Source organism: Pipistrellus hanaki, assembly GCF_964339955.1.
Source record: "Pipistrellus hanaki genome assembly, chromosome: 4".
Classification (NCBI taxonomy): domain Eukaryota; kingdom Metazoa; phylum Chordata; class Mammalia; order Chiroptera; family Vespertilionidae; genus Pipistrellus; species Pipistrellus hanaki.
Window position 1 is genome coordinate 4306782 of NC_140506.1, and position 13050 is coordinate 4319831.

Below are 13050 nucleotides of genomic sequence, written 5' to 3' on the forward strand. Positions count from 1 at the left end.
ATGGGAGCAAGAGAGAGGGTGCTTGCCGAAACCAGTTTTCTCAGTGGCTAGAGCATCGGCCTGTGGACTGAAAGGTCCCAGGTTCGATTCTGGTTAAGGGCATGTACCTTGGTTGAGAGCACATCCCCAGTGGAGGGCGTGTGCAGGAGGCAGCTGATCGATGACTCTCTCTCTCACCGATGTTTTTAACTCTCTATCCCTCTCTCTTCCTCTCTGTAAAAAAATCAATAAAATATATATTTTTTTAAAAGAGAGAGAGAAAGAGAGGGTGCCTTTCTTTGGAGAGGACCTGCCATCTTTGGCCTTTTTGTGACGAACCAGGAAGGAGTGGGGGTTGATCAACGGATGAAGGCTGTCTGGACTCTACTGGTCTGGGTGCTCCTGATAATACTTCTGAATGAAATTCCCATCCACTGCCTCCAGTTTACCAATTCAGACTGGGATCTCAGTGACTGGTGTATGTAAGGCCCCTCTAGGAAACACTTCTGTGGATGGCAGATTGGCAGGCTGATGGGGCTCTCCCTTGCCCTTCTTCCCAGAGCAATGAAAACATCCTGGAGGTATAGGAAAGGAGAGTGGCCAGTAGAGCCAAAGAACATGGCTCAAGCACATCCCTGGAGACCTGGAGCATGGCACCTATATCTCCCCTTTGGGGGATGACATGGCTGAGATTGCAAGGAGGTTATCTATCTCATCACCCCCCCCCCCAATTTGGCTCCTTTCTCTTGATGATGGGAGTCTAGAAGGGAGTGCTTGTATCTTTTAAAAAATATTTTCATTTATTTCAGAGAGAGGAAGGGAGAGGGAGGGGGAGATCAAAACATTAATGAGAGAGAGAAATAACAATAAATTACCTTCTGCATACCCCACACTGGGGATCAAGCCCAAAGCCCAGGCTTGTACCCTGACCAGGAATCAAACAGGCAACCTCCAGATACCTGGGATGGTGCTCAACCAACTGAGCCACACCAGCTAGACAAATGCTGATGTCTTCAATGCTAGGTCACCGTTATACTTCAAGTGACAGATGTTCTGAACCTGATCACCTCAATCAGTGCCACTTACTGAAGTCAAGATCCCACCATACAGTTATGATATCATTCTGATCCCTGAAGAGCAACGTTCAAAACATAATAAAGAACCTGAGCTACTAAATAAACTCAACTCATCCTGATAATGATTGCTAACTTGGAACTATCCTTGCATTCCAGGAAAGATGGAGCCTGTTCTACTAATAGTCAGCGTTCTGAGTTTCTTTTCTGTGGTTGTGATGGTCATCTTAGCCTGTGTGTTATGGAAAAAAAGGTGAATTCTTTTAATCAAATGGGTGGTTATATGGGATCCCAGAGAGGTGGAACTCTAACTCTACTTACTGATTAGAAGTACAGAGGGGACTAAGGCATTTCAGAAATTATAGTGCCAATATCCCTCTTCATCCTCAGGCATGCATGAATTTCCAGTTTCCTAAGAGCAGAAATATATAAACCAAACATCAGGCTCCTCCAAAAAAAAAATCTTTTTTCCTCCTAAAGGAGGAGGAGGCCTGCCTCCAGAATGCCTGGGCAACTAACACACCCATGGAACAACGTGTAATATGTGTGAGTCTTACTTCAGCCACATTCATAGGACCTTTGCATTCTGCCTTATGGAAAGTCCATGTCCATTACATCATAAAAATGATGTTTTAAACACATACCAGTCAAGTTATTAATGCTCTAGGAAGATGCCATGGGGCTACATATCCCAAGAAAGCAAACACCAATTTGAAAAGCACCATCTTAAAGCAATTTCTCTGGGTAACTTAGAAAATATTCCTCACTTAGCCGAACCGGTTTGGCTCAATGGACTGAAGAGTCCCAGGTTCGATTCCAGTCAAGGGCATGTACATTGGTTGCGGGCACATCCCCGGTAGGGGGTGTGCAGGAGGCAGCTGGTCGATGTTTCTCTCTCATCGACTTTTCTAGCTCTCTATCCCTCTCCCTTCCTCTCTGTGGAAAATCAATAAAATATATAAAAAAGAAAAAAAGAAAAAAAATGTTCCTCACTTCTACAAAAATGAGAGAGAAGGGGTTGCTGCAAATAAAGAGAAGGAACAAGATGACAACATATACATTGGGAGTAGATGAGAAGGTCCAATTGTAGCTTCATAACTACACCAAACCACTTCATTGCCAAGCCTCGTTGGTCCTTTTCTCCAGCGCTGTCTCCCAGAGGTGTATCGTTATTTTTGTCTCATTCATAGAGTAGATCACCGAAAACCATCTCTGGCCCAACTCCTCCACAGATGGTAGGACACTGAGGCCCAAATAAGCCATTCCCCAATGTATCCCACCTAGCTATGGCAGAGCCAAGACGAGAAATCCATTCCTCTGATTTCTGGCTCAGTATAAGTGGAAAGATCTACTGTGCCTGCTCCCTATGCCATTCTCTTCATCTATCAATGTCCTCTTATTTCAGGATTAAGCCTATCATATGGCCCAGTCTCCCTGATCATAAGAAGACTCTGGAGCAACTGTGTAAGAAACCAAAAAAGGCGAGTGCTTCTGATGCTTTTCTGTCACTGTGTTCAAGGCAGCTTAACAGCCAGGAATAACATTGCAGGATTAGAAATTGTTGAACCTTGAGTTTTGTTTTTTTGGGCATTCCTAACCCAGGATTCCCCATAAGATTCTAGCTGCAGCTTCTGGAGGTAGGAAATAAAAATGAAATATAAGTTTCAGGACTGAAGGGCACAGCCAGTGGTGATTTCAGACCTCCAAGTGTCATAGCACCTCCAAAAGCAAAGAGACAACTAGAACATGTGGTTTCATCTCTGATATTCTCTGGCAAACCCCTGTCAGAAGTTCTTTAGGTCCTTTCCTGAACAGAACATTTGACAGTGTGTCTCTCTGGTGCCTTCTCTCTTTTTATTTTGGTGCAGAATTTGACGGTAAATTTCAATCCTGAAAAGGTGTCTTTATGCCTTCTCTCTTTTTATTTTGGTGCAGAATTTGACGGTAAATTTCAATCCTGAAAAGGTGTCTTTATGCCTTCTCTCTTTTTATTTTGGTGCAGAATTTGACTGTGAGTTTCAATCCTGAAAGTTTTCTGGACTGCCAGATTCATAAAGTAGATGGCATTCAAGCTAGAGATGAAGTGGAAGGCTTTCTGCAAGACACATTTCCTGCACCACTTGAGGAGTCTGAGAACCAGAGGTTTGGAGGGAGTGTGCAGGGCCCCGACTGGCCAAGCAAGCATGCAGTCATCACCCCAAAAACTTTCAGAAGAGATGCATCTCTCAGGTGCCTGGCTGAGAATGGCAGTGTGTGTGGTACCCCTGTCCTCTCCTCCTCCAGGTCCCCAGACTGCAGGGAAGGTGGCAAGAATGGGCCTCATGTGTACCAGGGCCTGCTGCTTGGGCCTGGAACTACAAATGCCACCCTGCACCCTCCGTTTCCTTTCCAATCAGAAATCCTGACATTGAACCCAGCTGCCCAGGGACAGCTCCTCCTCACTCCCTTGGGATCAAATCAAGAAGAAGCATATGTCACCATGTCCAGCTTCTACCAAAACCAGTGAGCTGTAAGAAACCTGGGACTGGAACCAGGTGAACAACAAAAACGACTGAGCTCCTACTCTCCCTCACAGCATGAAGAAGACAAAACTAATGCAACCCTCTCTGTAGCTTACAGGATTTGAAACCATCACTCCCCCACACCTCCCTCCCCACTTTCAGCTCGTGGCAGGAGCATTCTGCTTCAGGCATCCAAAGGATTCAATTGTTTCAGAAACTACAAAAAGCAGAAAAGAGCAAAAGAAAGGGTGGAGGAAAGGATGGAGATGGAGGGGCAAGGAAGCAAGGAAGAAAGGTGAGGAGGACAAGAAGAAGAGCTGCTATTATAGGACTTCCTGTTTATCCAATTCTGTGTCAGGCTCAGCACGTCTCCCTGCATCCTCACCACTCTCCTGGGAGACGGGAGCCATTCTTACTGTTTTATTTTACAGATAATAAGACTGAGACTTAAAGTAACTTGTCCATGATCCCCACTCAGCCAGGGGCAGAATCAAGATTTGATGCCCAGAGTCTAAAGGCAATTTCCCTGGATTGTCCCATTCCCGAGTGCCCACCCTCCCTAATACCAGGATGACTATGTAATTCAAGTCCAAACTGGGTCACTTTTGAAAGAAAAACAAAGTTATAAATAACTAGAGGCCTGATGCACACAATTCATGCAAGAATAGGCCTTTCTCCCCCTGGCTGCCAGCACCGGCTTCTCTCTGGCACCCAGGACCTGGGCTTCACTCTGGCCACCAGCAGGCACATGGGACCAGGGCTTTCCTCGAAGCCCTGGCTTTGTCCGGAAGGTCATCTGGAAGGACGTCTGGAAGGATATTAGCATATTATGCTTTTATTGTTATAAATTCCTCCAGGACAATAAGCATAAACTGGGAGTGTCCCAGGCAAATGGAGACACAAGGTCACCAGAACCAAAAAAGCTATAAAAAAGAGAGTAGGGGAGAAAGGTTGTGTGAAGTTCCAGGCATGGCCCACCATGTCTGCAAAGAGTGAATGCCACAAAGCACATTTCATTTTGTGGTTGTTGTTTTTTGTTTTTTGTGGGGTTTTGTTTTGTTTTGTTTTGTTTTGTTTTGAAAAATTGCTCAGGGGGTGGTAAATGAGAAGCCCTGGGTTTCTACTTGTTGGTTATCAAGAGCCCAATTCTCTTGCTGCCACTCCCAGCCGCACTTATGGGTGGAAGAAAAGCCTGCTGCCCACTCTGGTCACCGGAGCCTAGTAGCAGCGAAGGGGGAATAATCCTCCTGTGTGTAGAGAGGCAGCCCCGACCCAAATTCACCCACAAGCCGTCCGAGGTCTGCAGCCATCGATGCCGCCTCAGACTTCAAGGAGATGGAGTTACAATGAGCACATGCAGCACAGGGAAGTGACAATGGACAGGTTTTGGTTGGGACTTGTTGTCATTTACCTTTTGTGTGTTTTTTCTTTGTTCTGATTTGAATTTGTTTGAAGGGGCTTGTTTTTAATTTTTTATTTTTATTGTTTTTCTTTGTAATTGTGAAGGGAGTTTCAAGGGTAGACTAACAACCTTATCTATCGGCTTAGACCCAACAGTAATCAGAGCATCTACTCTTCAGCTGGTTCTCACTTCCCAAGTCCTTTGCTCTGAATCAGTAGTAATGAATATAATCTCATGGTCGCTCAGATTTGCTTCATGCCTGTGATCATCAAAGGACCTCCATGAGCGTTATCTCTTTCCTTTCTTTGACAAGTATTCATGAAAAGCCTGCTATGTGCAAACCACAGGGTTGGGAACAAGAGATCTAAGCCAAATAAGGTTGGGGCCCTGCCCTCCTTAAGTGAAAAATCTAATGCAAGTGGCAGCTTTGTAAATAAATGATTATAATTATATGAAGTGCTATCAGGGAGCCATGTTCACAGTGCCGGCTGGAGACAGGGACTATACCACAGTTCATCAGCCAGGAGGAAAAGCAGAGCCTGCTACTGTGAGCAGAAGACACCTTCCAGGAAGATGGTAACAATCCGTGATGGACAATTGGACATACACATCTGATAGCATTTCTGCCAGTTCAGTGGATCTTTTTTTTTTTTTGGCGGGGGGGGGGGGGGGGGTTATTCTTAACAATATCCACTCTTCACTACAGTAAACCTTCCTCATTTAATGACATACTTTCCACATGCATTACAAACATTTTTTGCAGAGCTGCTAAGTACATAAGTATCTGATATGTGTTACCATCTCATATTTAATTAAATGAAATATACATGATTGTGTGTATCTTCTGGGATAAATATGGATGGAGGGACACCCACAGCGGGCCATAGTTTTCCTCGGCCACTGGAAAGGACACATTCTGGTGCTATCTGCTGTCATTATATGGGTTGGCGTTTTCAGAGGAAACTTTGTCATCAATTAAGTAGTCAATTCCCAAATTAATGAATTAACCGAAATTTGCTGAGGGTCTGCCGTGTATTAGTTTGCACTGTATTGGGCATTGAGCTTACAGAGATGAGATGGGATGGTCCTAGCTCGTGATCACATGGGGGCAAAGACACACAGGAACAGTTACAATGTCCTGTCATGACTTTAAAGCAAAGTATCGTCAGGATTAGTCACTTTAAGCAATAAAAGTCAATTTGGCTAATTTCAGCAGAAAAGGAATTGATAAAAGGCTTCAGAGAGCTCACAGAATATCTGGGAGAGTCAAAGAACCAAACATGGAGGCCACGAGACACACTTCATCTCTACGACCAGCAGCTCCAGAAACAGAGCAGCATCTCCCCTGCGCCAGCAGCCCCAGAGCAGACTCACAGCAGCATCTGTGCCCTCACGTCCCTGGCTGCTGGTTCACAGGCAGAGTTGAAGCCTGTGGTCAGTTGCATCCATGCCCGGCTCAGGTGCTGGGACATAGCCATGGGTAAGAAAAGGCTCTGCCTCAGACAGTGGGGTGTTCCCCAAATAAAGGAAGGGGGTTCTGAGAAACACACACACACACACACACACACACACACACACATACATACACACACACACACACACAGATGCCTTAAGGAAGAAGCTCCAGGAGGGTAATGTAAAGGAAGTTCACTTAATGTGGTAGCAGAGAGTGGGTAGGAGTGTGCCAGGCCAAGGAGCCTGGAGAGCAGAGAGGACATTTCCAAACAGAGGAAACAGCATGTTCGAAGTCACAGAGCTGCGACAGCCTGTGGAACACGTGGGAGTTACAGATACACTGGGTGATGTCTCCTTACCTGGCTCAGCTGGGAGCGACAAGGGGCTGGTGCTTACTCCTGAAAGTCAAACACAGGGCACTTTCACACAAAATAGTAGTTATCTACCTGCGAGACTTCATTTTAATTAAAAACACATGTCTGTATGGCCATTCGTCAATCTTCTATTCAAGGCCCTGGCTGTTCTTTTGAGTGATGGGTCACTGATTATAGTTTCATGCTGCCTAGAATTCTTAGGTAATGCACGCTATCCCGCATCCTCTGATCTTTGTAATTCTGCTTTCTTCAAAATGGAAGAGATCGCCGGGACCGGTTTGGCTCAATGGATAGAGCGTCGGCTTGGGGACTGAAGGGCCCCGGGTTTGATTCCGGTCAAGGGCATGTACCTTGGTTGCGGGCATATCCCCAGTAGGGAGTGTGCAAGAGGCAGCTGATCGATGACTCTCTCTCATCGATGTTTCTAACTCTCTATCTCTCTCCCTTCCTCTCTGTACAAAAATCAATAAAATATATTAAAAAAAAAATGGAAGAGATCTTTCCAAAAAATCTAAGTGCAGTGGCCTAATGTTTAAAGATTCTTGCAAGCTGCCTTTATCAAGTCTTTTCAAACCATTCGAGGTTGTTCTGATAGATCAACATCAGTCTTCCTTTGTATACCCATGTTTCATCAGCTTGCATAACAGCTTTTCAATACCAAGTACAGCTGGCCTACATAGATTTGGGAACATACACCTCGGACTGTACAGGATACACCAGAGGATAGCCAAGTCTCAATGTAGGTGACTATGTGTCTCACGGAGAAAATGGCAAGTGCTGGGCCATTTGGCAGGTGCTTGAGTGGAAACCATCAGTGGGCATCTCCTTAGCTAAAATTCCTAGTCCAGAGAGTTTGCTGAGCAATGGCTGAGGTGACACTTGGCAGAACTGGTGGGGACCATGGCTAAGCATCTGACATGCCAGTCTAAGGAGTTCTGATTTGGTCTGCAGGGGGAAAGGGTCCTTGGGAGAATTTTAACCAGGGGGTGTAGCATAATAAATGTCCAGGGTTTATGGGGGAATCCTAATGTACCTTCTATTCACCCCTCATGTCCCCACACTGATTCATAATTTCCTAATGTGTCTGATTCCCCTCTGAACTTCTAAGCACTCTGGAGGAGAGGACAATGACTGATTGAGATTTATGCCAATCCCTAAACACAATCATAAATGTGGAGCCAATGAGTCAGCCCATTCGTGAATGACATTGTATGTGTCCTCGTGTTCCCTCGAGGCCATTCAGGATAGAAGCATGCCAGGCCAGGATGCGCAGGCAGAGGCAGGCGCTGCATCCCTGAGAGGACAGACAGCACATGTGCACTCACATGGAAGAAGTCGGTTGTCTTCCCCATCCCCAGCTGCACCCTTAACCACTGTGACCACAGAGCTGGGGAAATAATAGGGCGGGGTGGGCTGGGGTGGGGTGGAGAGAGAACTTTCCAAAGCTTCATCTCTCTGATGAGTATCTGCATGGTAATTTTGTTTGTTCATGTGTTTACCTTACTCTAGGTCAACCTCTACTTCTGAATGTTAATGGTTGTGTCACTTGCGTGGGATTTGTGTGTAGCTTGCAATGAGGCAGCTGTTCAAAGGAAACAAAGCCTGGTGGGTCCTCAGAACACACTCACCCTCCTCACGACACTGGTAAGCACCCGATGCAAATAGCAGGCCAAGCCCCTGAGGTGTGCAGAGCAGCATCTCAGTGCTGAGTTCTGCAGAAGCCTTTGAACGAGCCTGCTGGCCCCTCCCCGGGAAATTGAGGGCCAGCTCTTGGTCTACTCCGGGAAAAGACTTCTCATCAAGGAGAAGGCCTCGCAGAGGCTCTGAAGGACTTTTCTTTTTTACTACAAATTAGTTTCTGCGAAGTATGAACGGTGCTAGTCATCAGACAGAAGTGCAAGATAGCCAGGCAACATTTTAATATTAAAATGAAGATACTGTTATCCATTGACAACAGCACAATATTAACTTGCTAGCCTGAGATATGCTTTGTTTAGTTAGTTAGAGGAGCAATAAATGCTGTAGCCCAAGACTGATGAATCTGCTATAAAATCATTTTTGCATATTAATCAACTTTCATGGATTTAAGTAGAAGTTAATGCAGATTTGAGTGATGCTTCAATTTATGCTTTAACATAAAAATTTAGTAAAATAAGTATAGAACCTAAGCCAGGGTCATGCTTGTTAGTGAAATTAACTAAAAGTACTCCATTAAGTTTAGAAATAAAACAACAAAAAAATGCCACTGTTACCAATTTAACATTGTTCTAGAACTGCTAGGAAATGCAATTAGACAAGAAGACTAAGTAGAAAGCATAAATATTAAACAGGAGGAAACCAAATGATCATTATTGGCAGATGAAATGATTGTATATCTGGAAAACTCAAGGGGATAAAGTGAAAAGAAAAAAAAAAAGCCCTAAAAGACACAAAGATTTCATTAAGGACTTTGATTATAATATTTTCACATGTTGATTATTTCTTTAAATCTTTTTCTATATATATATTTTATTGATTTTGTACAGAGGAAAGGAGAGAGATAGAGAGTTAGAAACATCGATGAGAGAGAGTCATCGATCAGCTGCCTCTTGCACACCCACTACCGGGGATATGCCCGCAACCAAGGTACATTCCCTTAACCAGAATCGAACCCAGGACCCTTTAGTCCCCAAGCCAACGCTCTATCCTTTGAGCCAAACCGGTCTTGGCTATTTCTTTAAATCTTAATTGAATCTTTATTGCTAAACTAATATTTGCTTGTTCTCAAAAATTCAAGGAACACCAACATATATGATGTAACAAGGAAAGACCTAATTTCCTAATCCCACTCCTCAGAAATGATCACATGTAATAGTTGACATGCTACCTTACCCACTATATACTTATACATATGCTATTTTTTACATGCCATATGGAAAAATATATATTCAAGAATAGCCTGCTCAGTCTCGGTGAATAGAGCATCAGCTTGCAAATGGAAGAGTCCCAGGTTTGATTCTGGTCAAGGGCACATGCCTAGGTTGTGGGCTTGGTCCAATGTGTAGGAGGCAGCCAATCAATGATTCCCTCTCATTGTTGATGTTTCTACCTCTCCCTTCCTCTCTAAAATAAATAAAAAAGATATTTTAAAAAATAGTCTGCTCAGTTCTGGAGAAACAGAGAATTGAGAAGAGACCATAGGAGTGATTTTAACATTTTATTCACTTTTAAAGGCAAAATAATTACTTTCATTTAGAAATGACAAAATGATCATAATTATCAGTGCAAAAAAAACACAAAAGTATTTGTGTAGAAATTACAGATATCTCTAGTTATATTTTTTTTAATTTTGTTTTCACAGAGCAATCAATGGAATAGAGGACCTATGTGTCCAGATCCATGTACTTACAAAAATTCCATGCATTTCTAGTTAGTGGAGAAAAGGTAGATTATTTATTGTTTAGTAAATGAGATTAGCACAATGCACTAGCCATTTCTAGGTAAAGAGAAAAGTACTGGCTTCTTATTGCAAAATAAGTCAATCTTACTGGAAGGCTGAGTAAAGCACACATGTCAAACTCACAGGCTAACACAGGACAAGTCAACAAGGTGTAAGTGTGTGTGGTCACAAAAACACAAAAGCTTCAATTTTCATAGAAATGTAGGTTTATTTCGATAGAGACATGCTGAATACAAAGGGCTGAACTAAATGAGTCATCATTAACAAAATTATAGAACATTTTAATAAAAATTAATAGTTTTCTTGAAAGTTAACTTACCAGACACTGAATAACTGCACAAATTAATAAGCATAACGCAAATTTTTCTTGTTCTCAGGAGTGAAATATTTCCTGTTTCGCACACCAAACCAGTCAGTCCAAGATTAATGACGTGATAATCGGCTGCTAAAATATTCGCTGCTAGCATTAGCGAAGAGAAATGGTGAGCCTAAGTATAAGGCATGTGCAGGAAATGAATGCAACACGATTATAGTAATTAACAAATTTTTTTTAAAAATCAGTCATTAGCAAAAGTTGTAGTTCGTTATTAATAATTAAGTATAACAGGAAATTGTAAAATTAAGTTAAAACGTTTTTGTAACGGTTTTTTACATACTGTTATATTAGCTAGGCCCAAAAAATATTTGTTGTGGGCTGCCTGTGGCCTGCAGGCCCCAAGTTTGACATGCTCGATGTAAAGGCTTTAACTTGTAAATTAAGCCTAGAAATACGAGCTAATGTAGTAAATAATGACTTATCTAGTTACCTGTTTCATCCCACCTAGGATTACTGTAATTCATTCTGGCCCTACCCACCCACAATTGCGGCAGACCCCACAGGTTAAAGGGCAAGATCCTCAACAAGAATTCTCTTACATTAGATGCTACTTCTGTCTTTGGGGATTCCCAGACTACTTGTACTTCTGTATTGGTCAGGTTCTCCAGAAAAACAGAACAAATAGTGTGTTGGGGTGTGTGTGTGTGTGTGTGTGTGTGTGTGTGTGTGTGATGTATGTAGAAAGAAAACAGAGTTTTATATTGAGAATTCAGTTCATACCACAATGAGGGCTGAAAAGTCTGAAATCTACAGGGCAAGCTGCAGGCTGGCATCAGTAGGAGTTGATGTTGCAGTCTTGGGTCTGGATTCCGCAGGGCAGGCCAGTCAGGCTGGACACTCAGACCAGGTTTCTGTATGGAAGCCTTGAATTTATAGCCAGTTGGTTAACATGTGGGTCCCCGTGACCTCCTCGGTGTCAGTAATTTACTGGAATGAGTCACAGAACCCAAGGAACTTTCAATTACAGTTTTAATATAAAGGACATAAATCAGGAGGGCCCGCCAGCTGAAGAGACACATGGGATGGAGTCGGAGAAGAAATGCCCAGTGCTCTCTCCTCTCCTCCTGGAGTCCAGGAGGGTCACCCTCCAGCATATCCACTCATCAGCGTGTTCACCAACCACTGAGCCACCGTGTTCAGAGGTCTTATTAAGGTACATGATACAGATGTGCTTGATTACATCACTGTCCGTGGGCCTGAGCTTCATCTCCAGCTCCCCCTCTGCTCTTCAGAAGCAGGCTGGCCCAAAGTTCCAAGCCTCTAAGCAGGTGGGTGGTCTTGCTGGTGCCAAGCCCCCATCCTGAAACCAGCTTGGTACTCACCCTGATTCACCTTCTTCCCATGGTTTAGTAAGCCATGTGGATTTAGTCACATTCTCTTCTGATTTAATTTCCCCTCTACCATGAAACAAGAAAGTACCTGCTGTCTATGGTCTGTTCCCTAGAGCTATGGTAAGGTACACTCCAAATTACAAGGAAATACTAGAGCACTAAAATTACACTGATTTTTTTCTTCTTCTTTTTTTAAATATATTTTTATTGATTTCGGAGAGGGAGGGGGAGAGAGAAACATCAATGATGAGAGAGAATCATTGATTGGCTACCTTCTACACATCCACACTGGGGATCAAGCCAGCAACCCAGCATGTGCCCTGTCCAGAGTCAAACCATGACTTCTTAGTTTATGGGTTAACATTCAACCATTGAGCTATGCCAGCCTGGCTATACTGATATTTTATACACAGTGAATGAACAGATGTATATAAAAGTACACCGAAGAGATAAGCACCGCCCCCAGGCAGGCCCGGCAAAGCTGACCGCAATGAGAGCTGACAAGTCTAATGAATACATCCAACATAAAGAGTGTGTCTCTCCTATGGGCTCTCAGTCAGCTGTGAAGAGAGAGGTCAGAGAGGGCATCTGTTTGTCCTCTCCAGGGACTATTGGCAAAAGAGTATGATGGTCTCATTGGCAAGATGAATACGATTAACTGTCAGCCTAATTTCATTAAATACATAATCTTCATGCCCTTTGTTCTGGTTCCAATGGCCAAAGAACCTCATAATTATAATTAGGTTTCCAATGAGGGATCTGTCAGTAGGGCAAAAATTTTCTCAGTTAACAACATGAATTACTTGTTCCAGTGTGTGTGAGAGGACATAGCTTCAATCCCCACAGAAAGACCTCAGTTACACACTTCTCCAACCTGGCTAAGAAATATCTCTCTCCGTGTTGACTATCCAAACCACCGAGTATGCCTCTGTGGGGGCTGGGGGGTGGGGGGGGTGAGGGGGGGGGGGAAGGCAGGGAGAAGGCAATGGGGACTATTTCAAGAGGCAGAGAAAGCTAGTTGTCCACCAAATGTTGTACTCTCCTGATTTAGATAGATTTTCACTGGCAAGAAGGCTTCCTGCCTGGAATTCTACTTCCCAGCCTCCTTTGCTCTCAGATG

General features: G+C 43.6%; 2 protein-coding genes across 3 annotated transcripts in view; one reads left to right on the top strand and one right to left on the bottom strand.

Moving 5' to 3' along the window:
- IL7R (interleukin 7 receptor) overlaps positions 1-5786 on the top strand; it is a 28503-nt gene extending 22717 nt beyond the window's left edge. The window contains exons 8-10 of one of the 2 annotated variants that reach the window (XM_084881765.1): positions 1212-1305; positions 2458-2533; positions 3055-5786. In XM_084881765.1, coding sequence (XP_084737891.1) covers positions 1212-1305; positions 2458-2533; positions 3055-3558 — 674 coding nt within the window. In that variant the 3' untranslated portion in view covers positions 3559-5786. The remainder of the gene's footprint in view (positions 1-1211; positions 1306-2457; positions 2534-3054) is intronic. The other variant, XM_084881766.1, reaches the window with a different exon arrangement.
- The window catches only part of RANBP3L (RAN binding protein 3 like), a 463124-nt gene that overhangs the window by 279737 nt on the left and 170337 nt on the right, over positions 1-13050 (bottom strand). The window lies entirely within an intron of this gene.